Here is a 23100-nt window from a genome sequence, read left to right on the forward strand (position 1 = left end):
TAAAACAGGTGAGACAGCGATGAAAAATAGTCAAACATTAATGAATGAATCCAGTTATCTATTGTTGCAGGACACGGTTCAGAGTCGATCCAAACTGTTTGGATCAGTAAAACTCTCAGAGGAATCAGCCTGCTGACGTGTTGTTCTGATTACAGCAACTAAAATAAGACCATGAAATAAAAATAACTCCCATTTTCTATTCATGACACCAAGAACCAAGCAAACGTTCCTCCCTTTCTCCTGTAAACCACTGATCTCGTCTGAAGGCCTCGCTGTGTTTCAACCTGCCAAACCCGCTCTGACTCACCAAAATAAAATGCTCAAGTCACTTCTTTTTTCACTCCTCCTTCCTCTACCTCCTCTCTCATAAACCAAAATGAAAGAAAACAAAAGAATGTGAGACCAAGACAACGTCCTCCAAAAGAACAAGAAGAAAAGCATTCCTGAGCAGAAAATGAGGGACAGCACAGGTTGTTCACAGGTACAAACGGACCAATCAGCTGTGGATGCTTGGAGCCGTTACTATGACGTTACTATGGAGTCTGTTTAACGGTCTCTCTGAGGCACATCGTTGGTGGACTTCTGCTTTACTCTGAACACTTGTTTCTGTATTGGTTTGGTGTGTTCGAGCTGTTAAAATGTAACTTCTCCTTTCACCCAGCGTTCAACACCACTCATACAGTCAGATGTGCACTAATGCTGGACAGTTCATCCATTTCAGGCTGCATGAGAAAATGAGAAGTTGAGGATTTACCAGGTGTTGCTATGAATCCTCTGATGGGGCTGAAAGGAACGCTAACTTAAAAAAAACCATCTAAAAACGGTTCCTGAACTACACATCTGTGACTGTGTGTTATCTGAGAAGTTAACCAAACATTTTAACTTAAAGTCGTGATGTTTCATTCACATCACTGTCACTTACAGGCCTCATCTAAAAACGTGCAGATCTGCTACCAGATTGTGTAAAAAGTCAGAGAAAAATCCATGACTGAGTGCAGACTTAGAGCTGAACTGCAGGCTGTGTTTGCACTGAACAGAGAGAAGACAACTGTGGAAGCTCAATAAAATAGTTAAATACCAATAATATGCAGATATTTAACCACACACTACACATGTTTGTATCTATAATAAGTGGAGTTTTCTCTCGTTTTGGGAACTCCTAGAACAACGGCATACGGAGGTGGAAAAACGTTTTCAGACACGCTTCAAATTTCACACAATCTCAAATATTATCATGAAATATTTGCAAAAAAATATTTTTTAGTGTTTCTAAAGGTGTGGCTGCATTAGACAGACACAAACTAACACAAATGATATTTATTTGTTTGTTGATTACAAGAAAAACTGATAAAATTAAATTCTACCAAAATGATCCAATGTTCAAAACTTCTCATTTTTATGGAACCAATCAGTTCTAAATCTTGTTTAATATTAAGGCTGTGATTAGGCTAAAAGAAATGACACCTGAAGAACGTCTTAATGTAAGATTTCATAAATGTTTGGGGTGTAGGAAAACTTTTTTCCACCACTGTTCACGTTGATTGCAGATTTTTTTCAGTTTGTGTAAAATAAATAATAACTTTAACTCTTTTTTGTGATATCATTTATAGAGTTATTCTGCACAGAGGACATATCTGAGTTCTTTCCTTCTAGCCACGGTTTCCGTAGAGACGCAGGACTTTATAAAGATCACTAAAGTTCTGGAAACTACATGGAGCTCAGAACATCTGGATTCTCACATCCTGAAAGATTTAAATGTTATTTTGTATGTTTGTTGTGTAGAAACAGACACCAGCTGTGGATTACAAATCAATGATTGGAACTGATTAAAAAAAGTCACAGAAGCTTTAATTCTGATGGACAAATGGTGTGAGATGTTCCTTGCAGAGGTCTTCACGGAGAAGACCTTAAAGACATGCAGAAATACACGTTCTGCTCTTAGAAATGTTTGGAAACAGAAAACAGAGTTTTGTAGGAATGGCATCATCTCTGGTTCTTCTCCAGAATCTCTCTCTCTCTTTTTTGTTTTTTAAAGGTGTGGCTCACCCATCACAGCGAAGGCGACCGGAGCAGAGGATACCGTGCGGCCGGTCTTGATGTTCTGGACTCTGCAGGTGTACTCCTCCTTCTCCATCCCAAATTTGTGCGCTTCGATGTCCGCCAGAGTGAGGAGGGGACCCGGGACCTCCATCAGGTCCTCCTTATGGTACCAGGAGTAGGTCGGGGCCGGCAATGAGCGGGCCGAGCAGGTCAGGTTGAAGTCGGACTTGGACCTGATGAACTCGGGCCACTTGGCAGGGCTGATGGTGACCTCATCCGGTCCATCTGTGGAGCACCAGGAGAACGTTCAACACACTGGTCCAGTCTGCAGGGTTTGCTGCTTTTGGAACTGATTTGTAAGAAATAATCTGCTGCACTTTGACAACATTTTTTACTGTTTTTTAGCCGTTTAACCCTCATGTTTGACCCGTTTTAAAGTTGGAAAATGTGGAAAAAATACAGATTTTCACAGTGAAACTTCTGATGTCCACATTTTCAACATTTTTGGGAAATTTCTGAACATTTTTTGGTGGAAAAAAAGAAATGTTAAAAATGTTTCTTACAAACATTCACATAAAAATCAGTCAAACTGGATTTTGGTTGATTTTTATGTGAATATTCTTTAAAAATAGAAGTTTTACGGATACATTTGGAAGCATTTTAAATGTTTTTAGTCTGTAGATGATCAGTAATAATAAATCAGTCTAAAACTGTGGTAAACATATTAAAGAGGAATGATGAGCTGTAGTTTTAGAATTAACACAAAGACACCATCAGGGAAACAGCAAAGGACTGAAAAGCTTTAAAATATGCCGTTCCCTGAACATATATTTGATTATTTTACTTGAAGACAAAGAGCTGTCATGTCATATATGTAACTTTACATCTTTCTAAAGACTTCATGCACACACTGAACAGCAGCGAGCTTCTTCACTGAGCACATTAAACCCTGCTGAGCCGCGTCCGTAGACTTCAGATTAATTAATAACAGGGCTGAACAGTGGTCGGTGTGGTTTCTCGCTGCCTTTCAGGTTAGTCATGGGGAAGGAGTGGAAGTGCAGAGCGCTGTGTACACAGTGTGGGGAGGGAGCGCCTCGCAAACAATCTGAAGTCAGCGGTCACAAGGCAGCAGTTTCAGCAGAAACAGCTGAATGCAGACGGTAAAACCTTAGTGGGATTGTGATTATTATGACCTGTCTGGGTGTGAGGATGTGGCAGTGACTGATCAGGTGTGACCTTCCTTTGTTGGCCTACAGGTGTGGATCCATTCCGTCAGGTGCAGCCTCTCAAACAATGCAGACCAACTGAAAGGCTGATAAATGTCAAGGAACGTCCGTGCACAAATGCCAAATATGCACTGTTAGTCTATGCACCAGGCAGCACTGAAACGTGGATTTTGCTGATTTAAATAGTCTCAAGTCATAAAATTTTAGTCTTCGTGACTCCGACAGGCTTCACTACAAGACTGAAAGACACCATCCTCTATAAATAAAGTTTGACTGACTGATTGATCCACATTTGGTCTTACCAAACACGGAAATAAAAGTTGTATTCAAAAAGTGGCAAAGAGGAATTATTGTGAAATGCTTCACTAAAATCCAAAGGGTTCATCCTCTGCGGAGCCAGAATCTGCTCAGTATTTTATGACATTTTACCATCTAGACTCTAAAAGTCCAGCTGTACATAATGATGTTTACTGGGTTTGGCGTGTTGATGTCAGTACATGAAATAATCTGCTATTACTGCTTACCAAGTGGTCAAAACTCCACATGATTGTAGAAGTAAATGAGAAAACTTGAACTGAAAAAAACTAACAAAAGATGCTTGTGCAACAAAAACTGTGATCAGACCCCGGTGGAGCTATGGCTAACCCGTCCACTGCGGCATCCAAAGGGTTCATCCTCTGTGGAACGAGAATCTGCTCAGTACTTTTAATGACAACATACCATCTAGACTGTAAAACTCCCTCTGACTAAATCCTATTCTGGTCTGATGATGGCGGCCTCCTTCACTGCTCATGCTAACCAGTTAGCTCGTTGTTAGCAGCGAGCTGGTGCAGAACTTACAGTAGACGGTGAGGTTGAAGGCGGGGCTGCTCTTCGTATCCAGAGGGTTAGCAGCTTTGCAGTAGATAGGACCGACCAGATCTGTCCTGAGGACGCCCGTGATGGTCAGCATGCTGGACGCTGCCTCCTGTGACACGAGAAAAAACAGGATGTGTGGCTGATCTGTGGGCTGTCCTCCTACATGGACACAGCACAGCTATGGCTGGAAGCAGACAGATTTCAGAAACATCTTCTGTGCAGGATGACAATAAATCATCAAAAAAGATTAAAAATGAGAGTTGAACTTCTATGATTGAAATCAACGTGCTCCGCATTTTTCCAGGTGCCCACAGGTGTTAAAAATACTGGAAAACAATAACTGCTGTGGATATTAACACTTTGAATCTGTTTTATCTCTCCGAGTTAAAACAGCTTCACAGACTGTGGTACACCATTCATCACATTTAAATAACGGTGTAAAATAAAGTGATTCTGGTGAGTTTGAGCTTAACGCTTCATGTCCTGACATCATGCCACAGACGGGGAGTTCAAGGACCATCAGAAAGTTGAAAATCAGGCTACTCCTTCAATTTTTACTTTTTGACTCTGATAAATGGTGTAATTATTTTTATAAAAGAAAGCAGCACATACTCTGCTTTTCCTTTGTACTGATGCTATATAAATATAACATTCATTCCTGCTCGTGTTTTTTATGTCTCGTCATCTTGTGTTATTATTAGTACTATATATCTTTAAACTACTTTCAAATGTACTTTTATTTGTTTATTTTTCACGCTTACTTCTTTATTAATCTGTTGTATTTTGTCCACTCTGACTCTTTGATTCTTGTCTTTAAGCTGAGCTCTGTTTGTTGGTCTGGGAGGTTTTATTTGTTTTATAGAGACAACCTTTACTGGTTTCTTGAATGTTTTTTGGAAGGAAAAAAGAAAAATGCTAACTGCATCCCAGTTGCACTGTATGTCTTGAATTTGCTTGATAAAAATATGTTATATATAAAAAGAGGGTTTTACAGTTCAGAGGTAAAATCACATCTGTGAAGCAAATTATCAGAATATTTCAAAATAAAATCTTTGTTTTCTAGACATTGGACTGAATCATAAAATCTAAATAAACAAGGAAAGCTAAAATTCAGTGGAAGAAATGAACAAATGAATAATGAATGGATAACTAACAGCTTGAAAGTCAAAAGTAGAAAGCTACAACAATGTAAATTAATACTTGAACTAACGTCTTTCAGCGTCAGCCGCTTGCCGTCGGCCACTATGGGCGCGGTGCCGTTGGTCCAGGTGAACTTGAGGAAGGAGCCTTTAGCAGAGCAGGTCAGAACCACCGTGCTGTTGTGTTCGATCGCTTCAGGGATGCTGGACTTGATGAGCACATCTGAAACCGGTTCTGCAGGGAAACACGTGAGGAAGAGTTGAATTAAAAGTTCAAATTCCCAAAGACTAGAGGAGATTCTGGCTCCTCCAGAGATACGTTTACACAAAGTCAATGAACATAAAAAAGTCATTCTGAAACCGAGCCAGTCCTGCAGTTAATGTCAAATCAAAGCTTTCTCCATTTGTCTTTCTAAAAAATCTAAATAATGTCAGTTTCCACAGCAGTTCCACCCACAGAGGTGTGACGCTCATCATGCAGCTGAGCTTTACAGAATCTGGTCAGAGACTATTTTAAATGATGCATGTAGAATAAAGTCATGATGTGTCTTTGTTTTAGCTCAGATATGGTTCTATTTTCAGTTCAAGGACCATCAAAAAGCTAAAAACGACAGACGATTCCTTTTGTTTTTACAGCTTCTGGCTCTAATAAATGGCATAATTTTGGCAAATACAATAAAAAGACATTTGTGTCATTTGGGATTCAGGCTCAACATTTCAGGTGAAAAGGGTAAAAAAATGTATCAATGGCTATCACCATTAACCATCCCCAGATGACTTTTTTCAGATCAGAAAATTTGTTTTTTAAAATTTTGTGGTTGAGCTACAACTTTTGTAAAAACAGCAACAAGCCAAATCTTAATTTTAGGTAAAGTCCAAACATGGAAAAGAAAACAACTGGAAGCTTGGTGTGTGTGTTACTGAATGGAGAGAAAGAGATTCTGTTTTGTAGTATTTCATACATTCTTATAGAAAACCAAACAATCTGGGCTAACTCTGGACTTGTTGCTTAAAGCTGTTGATTGTGCGATGTGCACAATGATTCCCAGCTTTAGTAATGTTTCCATCTGCAGTAATAATTGGGCTGATGGATGCTGTATTTCAGTAAGCATCAACCAAAGGGATCAAAAGTGACGTCTGGGGTACGACTAAGAACTAATTCTATGTCAGTTAATCTATCAGCATTTTCATACGTCTGTAAAACATCAGAAAACGGAAAAATGTCAAGATATCTCAAAATATTCACATTTATTCAATCTAGAATCAGAGAAGTTCTTCTCTTTTAGACAGAACGTTACTCAAACTGATGAATGGATGATCAGCACAGTTGATGATTACATCAGCAGCTGACAGCAGCAAACTGGAAAATCAATCAGCACTTACAGCGGTGGGCATAAACTATTCAGGAAGCTCCAAATATCAATCATTATTCAGAATTTTATAATACAAATGGGGAAAGAAAAGAAGATTTTTCTGACCAGAGCTGTTAAAACGTGCATTTTACCACCTAGTAAAGTGTGTGTGAGATCATTCTTACTTTTTCCTACATTTGAACAAACATGGAGCCACAAACACTAAAGTTTCTAATCCCAAGTGTAAGCATCTCTACTGAGGTGTGTTCTGGTGGATATTTCCACTGAAATGAAGGCAGTCATTGGCTTTGTTGATGAAATCCTGCTACAAACGAGCAGGCGAGAGATTAAACGTGGAGGTGGAGGATTTAACAGCGCGCTCACCCGAGGCCCTTTGCACAATTAAAACTGTGCTCTGAAATCAACATTTGAATTCAGTGAATGAAGACGGCAAAGAAGCTGCAGCAGCTAAACCTGAAGGACTCGTTCTCAGTAATCCTGGAGCTCTGGCTCTCAGTGCTCCGCCTGTTTAGTGATGATTGGGCAACGGCAGGAGTGTGTGAACAATGTGAAGGAGTGGCAACCAGTTCTGACCTCCAACACCTCAGCCAACGTCCCCACACAGTGCAGAATAAGGATACGTTTTTCCTGCTGTGTGTAAACCACACTGCCCTGAAGGGACGCTAAGGATGGATGTCTGCAGAGGACAAACTACTGCAGAAAACACACAGCAGCCTACTGCAGAAAACGCACAGCAGCCTACTGCAGAAAACACACAGCAGCCTACTGCAGAAAACGCACAGCAGCCTACTGCAGAAAACGCACAGAAGCCTACTGCAGAAAACACACACCAGCCTACTGCAGAAAACACACAGCAGCCTACTGCAGAAAACACACACCAGCCTACTCCAGAACACACAGAGCAACATGACCGTCATGCTGGTGCCCACAGGATCAATCTAAATCCAAATTTCACTCTTTTAATGTCATGTTTGGTCTCCACCAGCTCCTCAGGGAAATGTCTTTAGCTGCTAATTGCTAAGCTATGTTCTCATGTGTTCCCACAGTGTATTTTATGTGCATTTTGAAGAATCACACTCAAAAAAGTTAATGGAAACAGCTTCTTTGAATAAGTTCTGACAGGTCATAAAATTAGAATATTGTAATGTTTCTGCAAAACAACACCAAGCAGGAGCAGTTAAGATTTTCACAGTGCAGATGAGTCCAATGGTGTTTTTGTGGTTAATCTACCAGCACTGACATTTTAGCTTTAGAGCAACATCACTGCAGCCTGAGGGCTGTAAAATACGGTAACAGTGAGGAGAAACTTCACTGGAAGGTTTTACACTGAGTTTAAAGCACCAACAACAGGTGACCAGAAAATGAGCCCTGTTGGTGAGTGTGTGACGATGCTGACACACACACACACACACACACACACACACACACACACACACACACACACACACACACACACACACACACACACACACACACACACACACAGGAAAGTACAGTATGCAGAGCCACACCCTGGAGCAGTTCAGTGGAAGAGTCTTCTACTGTTTTCATTTCATTCTGGACTTTTTTAAAAAACTTTATTTAAATTAAACCCTGCAGGTGTTGCTCAACTTTCAGGCTCTCCTGCGCAGTGATTTTACAACACAATGTCAAGTGGAAGTAGAGGAGCTCAAATGTTTTAAAACTGCACACAATGTGGACAAAGCAAACAAAACTAAAAAGAACAAATAATAGTTTTCTTCCCTCCGCCGAGGAATATAGTCCTCGAACTGTTAGGTTGCTAAGCGACGCAGAGTTCTGCAGCGCACTGATATCTGCTCTCCCTCCGTACAGGTGTGGTCGGCGCCTTCCTGCTGCACCAAAGCGCATTAGAAAATGTACCAATTTTACTCCCAACCGTGTTGTGGAGCTGCTGTGAAGCCAAACGTTTACATTAAAGCACATTTTCTGGATTGTTAGAAGCTTCTCATCAATTCGGCAGAGACACAGTCCAAGAAGTAGCTTTGATTCACAGCGTGCCAATTTAGAACACATAACCTAATCCATAGGGAAAGGTGACACATGCCGGACTACGATGTACATGTTGCAATTCAAAACTGAACCAGTTCACAGAGGCGTTCCCAGCCACACAGCAAACAACGACAGCAATTATCTGAACTACTACGAGGCACTGCAGATGTAATCCAACATTAAACAAGAAACTGGATATAATCTGTTGCTGCACCTTGGCAGGTAGAACCCCGAGAAGAGAGGACTCACCCAGAACTTGGAGTTTGATTTCTGCACCATCCGTCGTGCCATCAGGCGCTATGATGCTGATGCTATAATCCCCGCTGTCCTCTGTCTTCAGGGACGACAGGCTCAGGGCGCCGTTGGTGGCGTTAATGGACACTCTTCCCTCATAAGCTGCGTTCGGCTTCAGCCCTTGTGAACCCACGGTGGCGATAGGGACCTGCTCCTTCCCGTCGCTGAAACTCCAGCTTATGAAAGCGTAGTTCGGTTTGTCAACCAGCAGCGTTGTCAAAGTCACATTATGGCCCAAAATTGCGTTCACTGGACCGGCCGGCAGAATATCCTGCGGTGCGCAGCGTCCTGGGGGACAAAGTCACAGAAAGTAACGTTAGAGAGCAGGAAGAGGAGGAAAAAGTAACATAAGTGTTAAAAAAAACTAAAGCAGGATAAAGGAGGACGATAAACAAGACATTTGACATGATTTGATCACGAATTCAAACAGACTACACGCAGGAACCAGGACTCTCTGTGCGTAAAACGATGGAAAAACGCAGCAAAAACGTACGAAAAAAATCACGAAATAGTCCAAACCAGAGTACAGTTTGAAAATAAATCAGAGTGCAGAAAGTTTCCTTCTTCTTACCGGTGAAAAGGAGCAAAAGCAGAAACGACTTCAAGGCGAACAGATCCATCTGGACGGTTCAAGTATCCCAGCACAAATAGAGGCGCTGCTGCAGTACCTGCTGCTTTTAGAGGGACACACCCAGACAAGGTGAACACACACACACACACACACACACACACACACACACACACACACACACACACACACACACACACACACACACACACACACACACACGTCATTGTTAAGAGGAATCTTTTATTTTTGAGGTCTTGAATCAGAATGAATCATTTGAATTCCTGCAGCTCATCAGCTCTTTCTGGTCAGCACCATTCACACTCTAAACATCTGCATCTGACATCTGGAAAAGGCCGCACAGCAGCAACACCCCAAACTGCAGACCTGCAGTCACATCACTTTGTGTCTTTATTCATTTTGTGTTGTTTTTGTTTGTTTTGTTTCTGTTTTTGTGCCATTTGGGGCTTATTTTCCACTTGTTTCTGCATTTTTTTTTTTTACATCTTTTTGTGTGTACATCTTGGTGGTCACTGTGTCGTTTTTTGGTCATTCTGTGTCGTTGTGCTTCTTTTTTTTTGCTGTTTCTCTTCTGGTTGTGGTTAATTTGTGTTTATTTATGACATTTTCCTGGTGCTCTTTCTGTATTTACCTGCTCATTTTATATCCATGACTTTTTTTGCATTTGTAAGTTGTCATCATGTCTCCTTGTGACTGTTTTGTATCCCTTTGTGGTCATTTTGTGTCTCTTTATTGTCTTTTTTGCATCTGTTTATAATCATTTTATTTATGTTTTGACCCTTTTGTAAATTTATTGCATCTGTTTCTGGTCATTTCTCATCAGTTTGCGGTCATTCTGTGTGTTTTTGTGGTCATTTCTCAAATCTTGATGGTTGTTTTGTGTCTGTGACTATTTTTTTGAACCTCTAAGTAGTCATTGTGTCTTTCTGTAATTTTTTTTTATCCTTTTCTGGTCGTTTTTTTCTTTGTTTGCGACTTTTTTTGCAGCTGTTTCTGTTTGTTTTGTCTCTTCTTGGTCATTTTTCTTTGGTTTGTGATCTCTTTGTCATCATTTCTTATATCCTTGATGCCATTTTTCATGTTTCAAGTGTTTGTATTTGACTTTTTGCATCTGTTTATGGTCATTTTGTTTTTCTTTGTGACTTTTATTGCATGTGGAGCAGGGCGATGCATCAATTTACTTTATTTTGAAGGTGGTGGATCCTTTCACAATAATAAACGATTAATGATGCATGAACAAAAGCTTACTTTGAATGAACCCGTTCCCTAATATTACATATAGAATCGTGATATGAATCAAACATGTAAGGGACACATGGATTAAAAGCAGACATGTCATCAGTGAGATGCTGCTGCCACCTGGTGGAAATCTGAGGAACGAATTCATGAAAAAATAGTTGAATATAGCAGTAATTTATTCTGTAAAAATGCTGTTAAAACACAACGCTTAATGTGTTATTTCTGTTTGTTACTCAGTTAAGTGAATAAAAACGGGACATTTCAGCAGCTCAAACTTTTAACAAGATAATTTATGTGACTCCAGAGCTGGAACCAAATATAAAAAAACACTCAATGAAATATGAACCAAGATTTAAAAAAAATGAAGTTATTTCTGCTTCCAGTGGTTGTTCTTTGGTGTGAAATAAATCTGTGCAGATTTACAGATAAACACTGTTCATTTTCATAATCCCTGTTTCGAGGCGTTTTTCACCTCCTTTGTGTTTGTCAAAAACTCTTAATGTTATTTCAGTTTTATATTTATTTGAGGTGAAAGAAATGGGACAATTTGGCAACTGAAAAACTAAAATAAATAAAATAAATAAATGTAAGTGCACAGCTAAGTGATAAACAGTCACAGAAATGAAAAGTTTACAGACATTTGAACAACTTTCTATGTGGTTTCATAAACAGGGACAGCAGACACATGTGTGAGCTCCAAACATGAATAACAGAAGAAAAAAAGTTCAGATCTGTTTTCAGTTCTTATTTAAACTTCAACTGATTGTTTCACGATTTTCTCACAGGTTCTTACTTTGTCTCAGAATGACCACTGAGCAAACTCCTGAACCTGATGCTGACCTGTGTGTGTCTGGATGTGGCTAACCTAGCTTAGCACAAACACTGGAAATGGATGGAAACTACTAGCCGCCTATCAATCATCTATTTGAGAGTGGAGTAGGTTTGGTCCTGGTCCATGCTGGCCGGATTCAGGACCTGGTAGGTGGAGTCTTCATCTGTGTCCTTCAGCTGGATAACAGACACCTGAAAATAATACAAAATACAGTAAAAGGTCCAGTATGGCTGAAATCTATTTTGACTTTCATAGATTTCACGACATCTTTTACGCTCCCCTTCCTCTCCAGAATCCTTGAAGGTGCTGTCGCCACTCAGCTCCAAGAGTCAGTTTGAAGTGTTTTAATTACTTGAAACAGATTCAAACACAGCACTATATATATATATATATATATATATATATATATATATATATATATATATATATATATATATATATATATATATATATATATATATGCAACCCGTGTCAAAAGGTTTAGGACACTGTCTCATTCAAATAAAGTAGAACCTGTCCTTCTTTTGACAGGGGGTGTATTTCATCACATGGATGTGATCAGGGCAGGACTCTGATCATACATGTAAAGTTTCAGGCAGATTGGAGCATGTTCAGGGCATTTACACAGCATTTGAAATTTCATGGAGAAGGATCAAAATTCCACGGACACACCCTTTGACTTTGGAAAAAGATTTTAATAACTTTGGATCATTAAGGCCTCCTGTATGTACTGGCCCAATTTGAGGTGAATTGGAGTTTCCCCCTAGGAGGAGTTCCCTCTAGAAATATATGAAAAACGGGCAAAATCTGACATTCAACACAAAATAGCTCACTTCCTGTTGGGTTTGGAATGTGGCTGTCACTGACTTTTTTGTTCAGCCTGATGTGCTGCATATGTGTACCAAATTTGGTAGATACACCCCCTGTCAAAAGTTGTAGGACAGGTTCTACTTTATTTGAATGAGATAAACTTTTGACAGGGGGTGTATTTGATACCAAATCATGCTATTCTGCTCCAAGCACCCAGAAAATGTCCCTAATCCTTCTGCACTGTAGAATCTATCAGACCATTCCTGATGAAGTAACTCGCCAACCTCTGCACTACAATTCTGATGAAAATCTTTCCCTCAACATTTATTAGAGAAACATCCCAAACTGGCTGAGGTCTGATGACTCCTCCTCCTTAGGGATGAGAACACCTCCTGCCCTACGCCATGCTCTTGGGATACGCTGTTTCTCCCAGACTATTCCCAGATATAATTACTGATTTTTTTTATCTTCAGGCAGCAACTGGGGAGGTTTCATGGTGATACCATTCTAGAAGTGAACTCATATTTCTGCAGTGTCTCTTCTTTAACACAGAAACACTGACAGAGAGAGTTACCTCCACATTTGTCCCATTTGAAGGTTTGGATCTCTTGTTTTCCATCCATTTGTAGAGGAGTGGATAACCAGCCAACAAGAGAATGATCACAACCGAGCAAGCAATCAGAGCCTCAGTGTAACCTGGACGAAGGACAGAGAAGAACAAGAAGACGGTTCAGAGGGAAAGAGGTGTACTGGTATTGTACTGTCAGGATGGCAGGAGGCTACCTGGGCATTGCTCTGTGGTTTCAGGAGCTGAGGGGGGTCTGGTGGTGGTGGTTGGAGCTGTGAACAATCAGATCTAGGATCAGATCAATCCTGATGTTTTTGGCCTCTCATGCAAAACACAGACTACATGTCTCCTAGCTAATTTAGTTCCAAATACAAACATAAACACTGTCCATTGGAAATGAAAAGAAGTGCTGCAAACTGAAGTTTTTCTCCTTACAGATGACTGTTCTAAAATTTAAATGATAATAATGTTATGATTTAATGCTCTTTCTGACTGTGACTGTGAACTCATAGAAACCAATGGACTCAGTAAATTCCCATGATTAAATGAAGCCATGAAAACACAAGTTTATTTACCTGGATGTTGCTCTGTGGTTTCAGGAGCAGCTGAGGGGGGTCTGGTGGTGTTGGTTGGAGCTGTGAACAATCAGATCTAGGATCAGATCAGTCCTGATGGAACTATGATTTGCTGCTCTAAAATGCAGGTCATTTAGTTTAGTTTACTTTAGTTTATTTAAAAGGACAATGTGCAGTAACATTAAAAAGATGCCTGCACCAGATTTAGCACGAAGCTAATTTCCATCTGCAGTCCTTTGCACAATAAAAATACATAACACTAACAGGTAATAAAATATTGCAGTCATAAAGATGGCATACAACATAGAATACAATACAAATATTACATTAAAAACACATCAAATTCATAATAAAATACGCATGAAATTCATAGAGAACAAAAATGCACAAAAAAATGCAGAATAGTCAAAATGTAAGATAATAATGTGTAACAGCTTTACTATTACTGTCTGCTCCATATTTTAGTGAGTGCAAAACTGATGCTCTAAAAGCCAATTTTTGACCTCACGTGAGAAGTTTAGAAAATCATCGTTATTCTTTAGATTGTCAGGGAGCTTGTTCCATTCATTAGTAGCTTTAACAGAAAAGGCTGACCTTGAATAGGCAGACTTTCTATTAGGAACACTGCAATCTCCCCGTGATACAGAACGCAAGGCTGTGGTTATTTTTTGAGAGCGACGTTGTACATATGCTCTTAAAGGTGGTGGGGCAGCATTATGGATAATTTTATGTACCAAGCGGATGTCTGAGTATCTGATCAGATTGTCGAAACTATGAACTAAGATATGCTAGCAAGTGGTGAGCTAACTAGCTCAGGAACAGGCGGGTAGGTGGGTGGCTGGTTGGATGTGTTAAGGACAGGGGAAGATCTAAAAACTCTGGAGCAAACCGAGGCAGGAGGTGAATGAGCCAGGGCTTTTGGGCAGATTCACAGCATGCCTGGGACAAATAAACCTTTTTCAGCAGAAGGTTCATTGCCCCTTTGTATTCCCTGACCAAAACAGGGTCTACCGGGGAAACAGAAGACTGGGGCCGACTGTGACAGAGTTGCCCCCCGTGACTGGAAGGGCTGACTGGGTCGGGGACTTCGTTGTCCTTTTGGGGGTGTCTTTGTAGCCAGTCTAGTCCCCCAGAAAGGTGCCATGGTACCTGGGGGTTTGGCGGTAGGATCGTTGGTGAGCTGGGCTGGAGCTAAGCTGAATCACACCACGCTGCTCTGTGTCTGCTGGGTTCTTTTGTGGCCACACCACGCTGTCACAGGGGAGTCAGAGAACCCAGATGCAGACACAAACACTAGCAGACAGGTGGGATGTAAAAAGGGCTTTATTGAAGGAGACAACAGCTAAGAGCAATACAGCACAAGGAAGCTGAAAAGAAGGGGAAAGATAAAAAAACATTTTAAAAAACTTACAACATTCCCAACTAAACCCAAAAATGCAAACAACCAAAGAATCAAACACAGTAACTCAACGGGGAACTGAATACAAAGGGGGCTGAAGAAAAACTGAGTCCATGGGGAATCTGGAGGTAACGCAGGGACCGGTGGGAGTCTAACGGGGGAAAGTGAGTCCAGGCGGGGAACAGAACAGGAACCGGCAGCAGTATGGGGGCAGAGCTGGGTCCAAGAGAGGCTAAAGCTATCTGGAAGTATGCAGGGACCAGAGGGAAACCAGAGGGGAAAGGAGTCCAAGGATCAGCAGTCTGTGGTCTGGCAGGGAATGAATGAAGCAATTTCATAGAAATTTTGCTGTAAATATTTGTATTTTCTCCTAGAAGGAGAAAGAATCTATTGATATCTATTGTGATGACCCTCCACCTGGACAGGTGTTCCTGTCTTCTGGAGCTGAGGGTCGTCAGCTGATGAGCCACATCTGGATCCAGTGTCTCTGCATGACCTCCATCACTTCCACTGCAGCTCTCACAGGAGCGGTTCTCTGCAGGAGCTTCAGCTGTGTGAGGTTGGTTGTGCACATGTGGATTATTTGGTTACAATAAAATCATTTTTAGTCACCACACTGTTTGTCTCCCTGTTTTGTTACAGCCTTCCAGTCAGGTTGTAACACTGTGTGTGCTGCTCTTTTTCTGTGTGCTGCTGTTACACTGTAAGTTTCCCTGCTGCAGAATCAACAGAGGTTTAATCTACTGATCTATCAGAACAGGGGTTGGAGCAGGGATCATAACTTTCTGTAGACGGTTCATGTAGAAAGCAAAAAGACGGAACAAACGCCACAGGATATGTGGTTGTGACACAAACTGCTGAGACAAACCCACTTCCACATCACTTCTCAGCAGTTACATAATTAACCAGTTTTTGAGCAGAGCAAGCAACTTTATTTTTAAAATGGAAGTTTAAATTAAATGTGCATTATTGTTTGATGAAATATCTGAAGTTTAGGTTTGGTTGATTTTTATTTTTAAACTCAGTGAAGACTGATTGGAATTTACTTTTCCTACATGCTGAGCAATAAATGAAGTGTGTGTGAATAAAACAGGTGCTTTCTAACTGTATGAGTGTTACTGAGTAATGACTCACAGAGAACTAGGAGCTGTGTCTCTGCAGATTCAGTAGTACCATCTCCCATTATGATGATGATGCTGTAATTCCCACTGTCCTCCAGCTTCAGGGGCCCCAGGGTCAAGTATCCGTTGATCGGGTTAATGGAAACTCTTCCCTCATAAAGTGCGTTCACCGTCAGCCCTCTAGGATCCAAAATGGCGACATGTTGCATCTCTTTCTCGTTACTATAGTTCCAGACTATGAAGACGGAGCTTATCTGGTCAACCAGCGTCCTTACAGTCACATTTTCCCCCAACACTCCCTCCACCGGACCCTCTGGCAGAACATCCCGACCTGCACAGCATCCTGAAGAGACACAACCACAGAAAGTAACATTAGTGGGCAGAAAGTGGAGAAAAAAACCAACACCAGGATGCAAAACTGTCAAGAACAAGCCCAGGACTAGATAGCATAGAAGAGTGTATATGTTGTTTTATGATTATAACATTAGTTTCTATCAGTCTACACCCAGGAAAGGTGATAAAAGCACACTTTAAAATAAGTAAATAATCTAAACCACAGCTCAGTTTGAAAATAAAACCCAACCGCAGAAAGTTTTCATCTTCTTACCGGTGAAAAAGAGCAGAAGCGACATGAGGACGAACAGTTCCATCCTGGACGGTTCAGTTCTGCACAGCGTAGATGGAACTGAACTGCTTTTAGAGGAACTGACAACACACACCCAAGTACTGACAGATCACAACAGACCAGAATGAAATACACTTTATTTCTTCTGTTTTATAAAGAAAATGACCTCGTAACGACCTCTAGGGCCTGAACTGGGAAACAGCTACTCAGAGAAGTAAAACTGGAGAAATAACTGCAGCCAAAGTGGCACCATGAACCTGCTCCTTCCTGTTACTGTAGTTCCACATTATAAAGTCATTCTGTAGTTAACCAGCGTCCTTAGAATAACTCTCCCCATAGTGCCTCCACTGGACCCTCTGGCAGAATATCCTGACCTGCACAGCATGCTGAGGGGAAACAAAGTCACAGAAAGTAACACATTAAAAACTAAACCAGTCTGAGAATAAATCACTGCTGCAGGAAGTTTCCATCTTCTTACTGGTGAAAAGCGCAAAAGCAGAAGTGACTTCAAGGCAAACAGATCCATCTGGACGGTTCACATCTTCCAAATGCAAACAGAACTGAACTGCAGTAGTCTTTAGAGGGATACACCCAGACGAGGTGAACAGATCACCTGCATGAGTTAAAGAAAAACCCAGTTTGACGATTAATGAAACTTCCAACGTCCTCTTTGAAGATGCACAATAAAATGAAAGAGTTGGAAGCAGCAGCGAAACTAAAACTGTCTTTGGTTGTTTTCCTGCAAACATGACTGTGAAGGAGGTTTGAAAGAGTTGCAGTAGTGTTTTATTTTAGGAAGAAACTAATCTTCTTCAGGGTGATAATATCAGATCTGGACATCAGTAGCACTGAGACCATGACCCTGTCTAACAGATCAAACCAAACATATGTTCTCTACTACTTCAAAAACTGCCAGATCAGCAACGTTTTAACTAGAAATGGTCTACAAGTTGAGTTTGTATCGACTTTTATATATCTAGGATTTTAACTGATTTGTCTTTTAAGGAGCACGTTCAGTATACAGATAAAAAATTGAAACTCTTGATATAAAATGATTGGATTTGATGGTCGAATGTTCTTATTCATTGTAATACTGTGTGACTTCAGCTAAAAGAGGAACAAGGACATGAGCTGCTAACCCAGGAGTTTGAAGGATCACAAACCAGTCCTAAGCACATGTAGCGACCTAGAGATAACCTAGAGATAACCTAGAGATAACCTAGAGATAACCCAGAGATAACCCAGAGATAACCCAGAGATAACCCAGAGATAACCTAGAGATAACCTAGAGATAACCCAGAGATAACCTACAGATAACCTAGAGATAACCCAGAGATAACCCAGAGATAACCCAGAGATAACCTAGAGATAACCTAGAGATAACCCAGAGATATCCTAGAGATAACCTAGAGATAACCTAGAGATAACCTAGAGATAACCCAGAGATATCCTAGAGATAACCTAGAGATAACCCAGAGATAACCCAGAGATAACCCAGAGATAACCTAGAGATAACCTAGAGATAACCCAGAGATAACCTACAGATAACCTAGAGATAACCCAGAGATAACCCAGAGATAACCCAGAGATAACCTAGAGATAACCTAGAGATAACCCAGAGATATCCTAGAGATAACCTAGAGATAACCTAGAGATAACCTAGAGATAACCCAGAGATATCCTAGAGATAACCTAGAGATAACCCAGAGATAACCCAGAGATAACCCAGAGATAACAGAGATAACCTAGAGATAACCCAGAGATAACCTACAGATAACCTAGAGATAACCCAGAGATAACCCAGAGATAACCCAGAGATAACCTAGAGATAACCTAGAGATAACCCAGAGATATCCTAGAGATAACCTAGAGATAACCTACAGATAACCTAGAGATAACCCAGAGATATCCTAGAGATAACCTAGAGATAACCTAGAGATAACCCAGAGATATCCTAGAGATAACCTAGAGATAACCTAGAGATAACCCAGAGATAACAGAGATAACCTAGAGATAACCCAGAGATAACCTAGAGATAACCTAGAGATAACCCAGAGATAACCCAGAGATAACCCAGAGATATCCTAGAGATAACCTAGAGATAACCTAGAGATAACCTAGAGATAACCTAGAGATAACACATACCAACATGTATCTCATGTGCTATTTCCACCCTTTGCCAGTCACTCGTTCAGCCTGCGTTCTGTTCATGTTGATTCCTTGAACAAGTAGAACTTTGCTTTAACTTGAGAGACTCTCAGTGTTGACTTGGAGAAGTGAGGACTCTTCTGAAGAATTTTCCTGACATCTTATTAGGATTTCATTGCAGAAACAAGTCTTGCTTTTCTTTTAGTATGAAACAGAAATCGGTGGAATCAACCTTTGTTGCCTGTTATTGACGATGGAGATGTGCTGTACACGAAGGCTTCTGCTAACTGTCTTAGCATGCTGGATAGCGTGTACCATGGGGAGCTGAGATTCATTATCAGATGTGGTCTCTTTGCTCACTACTGTGATCTATTCTGAAGGTAACTGAACATCTTTAAGCCTCAGTCATTGGTGTTTATTACAGAACCATTCTGGGTATTGTTTCTTAACATTTGTCTTATAACGAGGAAACATGGAAGTCACAAACCCCATCTATGGATTCTCTGCAATCTGCCGTCCATAAAGTACGATCTGAACTGGACAAGAAAGCATTTAAGTTCTCTGCACCTGACGCTTGGAATAAACTCCAGTCTAAACTTCAAACACTTGTTACCCCGAATGAGTTTAAAGTTCTGCTAAAATTCTGTGTGCTTTATTAGTGTGTGAATGTGAGCAAGTTTGAATGTTAATTTATCCAAAAAATACTGAGATATTATCCTGATGGTTTAATGGTTTATCTATGAAGCACAGATCAAACCAATCTTAATATAAGCTCAATACAAAGTTAAAATAAAGACATTCTACTGAAATCTGCTCTACAGTGACATTAAACGGCCAATGTTGATCTTCTTTGATAATGATTTGCTTGTAGTCCAATTTTATCTTAGTAACTCAGTTTTTCCTTTGATTTGAACTTTTTAAAGTTTCTGTGAACTAAAGGCCATTTCAGTTCTGTTCTTTCACAATGATTTGGTTCCTGCACATACCTCTAAACAACTAAGAGTTTAACATGTTTAATCTTTGTTTGTATAAAGGTATAAAGTGGTCCAGGCCAGTTTATCTCTGGGTAAACTTCAGCCAGGTGGTGAATCTGGCCTGTTCCAGCTGCTTGACTTTCTTTAATTAATGTGTAGAAAGCTGAGATCATTCCTTTATTTATGAGTGTAAATGTATGTATTTATGTGCATTACAGTATTAAAGCAGCTACACCCAAATGAAACTTTTCTGCTTGTTTTTAATAAAAATAATAGAAAATCATCAATAATTACTAATATGAGCTGAAACGAAACCTTGAAACAGTCCTAGTTGAGTTTGATTCAGTCCAGTTTAAGTGTCAGCGCTCCCTCACTGCTTCAGGATCATCTGCTGAGGTCCTGATGTTCTCGTCTCTCTGCTCAGTTCAGCTCCAGCTTCAGTCAACGACACACTTGTGGTTTCGGACCTGTGAGTACCAGGTGAACGTCCTGTGGCACACGCTGCACTGGAAGGGCTTCTCCTGGCTGTGCAGCGCCATGTGTGTGGTCAGGTTGGTCTTCTTGGAGAAGCTCTTGCTGCAGACGGAGCAGCTGAAGGGCCTCTCCCCGGTGTGGACTCTCTGGTGATTGACCAGCGTGCAGCGCAGACTGAAGCTCGTGTTGCAGATGGAGCAGGTGAACGGCTTCTCCCCCGTGTGGATTCTCAGGTGCGTGGTCATGTTTGACCGCTTAGTAAACTTTTTACCGCAGAACGGGCAGGGGAACGTCTTTTCTGCAGCGTGACGTTTCGTGTGGGCCTGCAGGTGGTCCTCACAGCCAAACCTTTTACCGCACTCGGAGCATCTGAAAGGGTTTTTCAGAGGAATGAAAGCAGACGGACGTTCCCTGCTCTGCTTCAAGCCGTCGCTGCTGCTCTCAGTCTCAGCAGAAATCTGATTACTGTCTGGATCGAAGCTCCTGGCTGCTTCTGATCCTCCATCTGCTTCTCCTTTTAAATGTTCTCCATCTCTGGTCTCCTCAGTTTGGCTTTGAGCTTCTGCTTCAGTCTTCACAGGGAGAGCAGGGAACTGGAACTTGAGACTGAGCTCCTCCAGCACATGAAGCTGTCCTCCATCCTGACTGCTGCACAGTTCCTCCTGCTCCTCCTTGATTTGTGCTGGTTTTGGGTCCTCCTGCTCCACATCTGGACTCCACTTTTGCTGCTCAGAAGGAGCCTCTTCAATCACCACAAACTTCTCGACATTCCCAGGACGAGCTGGAAGACACGAACATGGAGTAAATCTACCAGTCGCTGCCGAAGCCACAGTCTGTGAATAAATCAGTGATCTGTCTAATCTGTAATTTCTACATCATCAGTTCAATGTCAACTTCACATTTTCCTGTGGAAATACATCTGACAGTTTCCACCTGTTTGCATGGAATCTTTAACATATTTGGCCTCTGTCTGTCTTTGTATCTGTAAATTAAATCTGTGACTGCTGTTTTTCAGAGGAAATCTACTGGTGAAAGTCCAACAATCTTTAAAGACCTAGAAACCATTCAGAGCAGTTATTTCAGCTGATAGAATGATAATTAGCTGCAGTCAGACCATTCTTCAGTGCTGTGGAGATAATTCTAGGTGGAACCTCGATGGAGTCTCAAACCCACTTTCAAATAGGTGAGTTTTTACCGTATTTATGAAGGTGCTGAAAAGGGATCATACTACACCAGATCTAACACTTTTAAGAAACCTTAATTTTATTTGTGAAAATGCAACAAACAACACAATAACACATTTTTGGTGACAATACCACATCGAATTAGACCACGTTAGACCACATTAGAACACGTTAGACCACGTTAGACCACGTTAGACCACGTTAGACCACGTTAGAACACGTTAGAACACGTTAGACCACGTTAGAACACGTTAGAACACGTTAGACCACGTTAGAACACGTTAGAACACGTTAGAACACGTTAGAACACGTTAGACCACGTTAGAACACGTTAGACCACGTTAGACCACGTTAGAACACGTTAGACCACGTTAGACCACGTTAGAACACGTTAGAACACGTTAGAACACGTTAGACCACGTTAGAACACGTTAGAACACGTTAGACCACGTTAGACCACGTTAGAACACGTTAGAACACGTTAGAACACGTTAGACCACGTTAGACCACGTTAGAACACGTTAGACCACGTTAGACCACGTTAGACCACGTTAGAACACGTTAGAACACGTTAGACCACGTTAGACCACGTTAGACCACGTTAGAACACGTTAGACCACGTTAGACCACGTTAGACCACGTTAGAACACGTTAGACCACGTTAGACCACGTTAGACCACGTTAGACACGTTAGAACACGTTAGACCACGTTAGACCACGTTAGACCACGTTAGAACACGTTAGACCACGTTAGACCACGTTAGAACACGTTAGACCACGTCAGACCACGTCAGACCACGTCAGACCACGTCAGACCACGTCAGACCACGTTAGAACACGTTAGAACACGTTAGAACACGTTAGACCACGTTAGACCACATTAGACCACGTTAGACCACATTAGACCACGTTAGACCACATTAGAAGACGTGAGACCACGTTAGACCACGTTAGACCACATTAGAACACGTTAGACCACATTAGAACACGTTAGACCGCATTAGAACACGTTAGACCACATTAGAACACGTTAGACCGCATTAGACCAGGTCTAGATATAAAATCTTTGACAAACTTTCATTCTATTTGTAAAAATGCAGAAAAACAGAACAAAAACACATTTTGGGGGTTTCACCACATTAAATCAGACGAGGTCTAGATCTACAGTAAAACTACTTCATAAAGACTGGTCCAGTCTGGACTAGATTCTTTTACAGAAGCTCAAGAACAGTTTATGTCTCATGGAACTTTTATCATGTTTCTGAAAATTAAGATATGACCATTTTTCCCACATCTGGACCATATTAGACCAGGTCCAAATCTAAAACATTTAAGTTAATGTCTTGTGGAACCTTTATTGCATTTCTCAAACTGCAAAAATGGACATTTCATTTTTTTTTAGATCTGAACTTGGTATAATATGCTAAAAACTAAGATTTGACTGTTTTTCCCACATCAGACCAGGTTCAGATCTAAAACTACATATAGAGAATAAAATCTGGACTCAGGAAAGTTTTAGAGAGTTTTTACCAAACACTGAGCTTCAGACGCTGACAGCAGTGCAGTGAGTATAATCTGATAATAAAAATTAGAAATGCAGTGAGTATAATATAATAATTAAA

General features: G+C 40.9%; 1 protein-coding gene across 50 annotated transcripts in view; it reads right to left on the reverse strand.

The window, feature by feature from the left end:
* Window positions 1-23100, reverse strand: part of LOC110950977 (carcinoembryonic antigen-related cell adhesion molecule 20-like) — a 46151-nt gene that overhangs the window by 22175 nt on the left and 876 nt on the right. The window contains exons 2-14 of one of the 50 annotated variants that reach the window (XM_051956188.1): window positions 18444-21075; window positions 18270-18302; window positions 18182-18214; window positions 18039-18071; window positions 16681-17983; window positions 16087-16416; window positions 13554-13613; window positions 12985-13250; window positions 9512-11791; window positions 8896-9228; window positions 5335-5498; window positions 4107-4233; window positions 2047-2325 (exon numbers count right to left, since the gene is read on the reverse strand). In XM_051956188.1, coding sequence (XP_051812148.1) covers window positions 2047-2325; window positions 4107-4233; window positions 5335-5498; window positions 8896-9228; window positions 9512-9560 — 952 coding nt within the window. In that variant the 5' untranslated portion in view covers window positions 9561-11791; window positions 12985-13250; window positions 13554-13613; ... (4 more) ...; window positions 18270-18302; window positions 18444-21075. Of the gene's footprint in view, window positions 1-2046; window positions 2326-4106; window positions 4234-5334; window positions 5499-8895; window positions 9229-9511; window positions 11792-12984; window positions 13251-13553; window positions 13614-16086; window positions 16417-16680; window positions 18380-18443; window positions 21076-23100 lie in introns of those variants that run through there. The other 49 variants (XM_051956186.1, XM_051956205.1, XM_051956203.1 and 46 more) reach the window with 49 other exon arrangements.

Source organism: Acanthochromis polyacanthus, chromosome 11 (assembly GCF_021347895.1).
Source record: "Acanthochromis polyacanthus isolate Apoly-LR-REF ecotype Palm Island chromosome 11, KAUST_Apoly_ChrSc, whole genome shotgun sequence".
Classification (NCBI taxonomy): domain Eukaryota; kingdom Metazoa; phylum Chordata; class Actinopteri; family Pomacentridae; genus Acanthochromis; species Acanthochromis polyacanthus.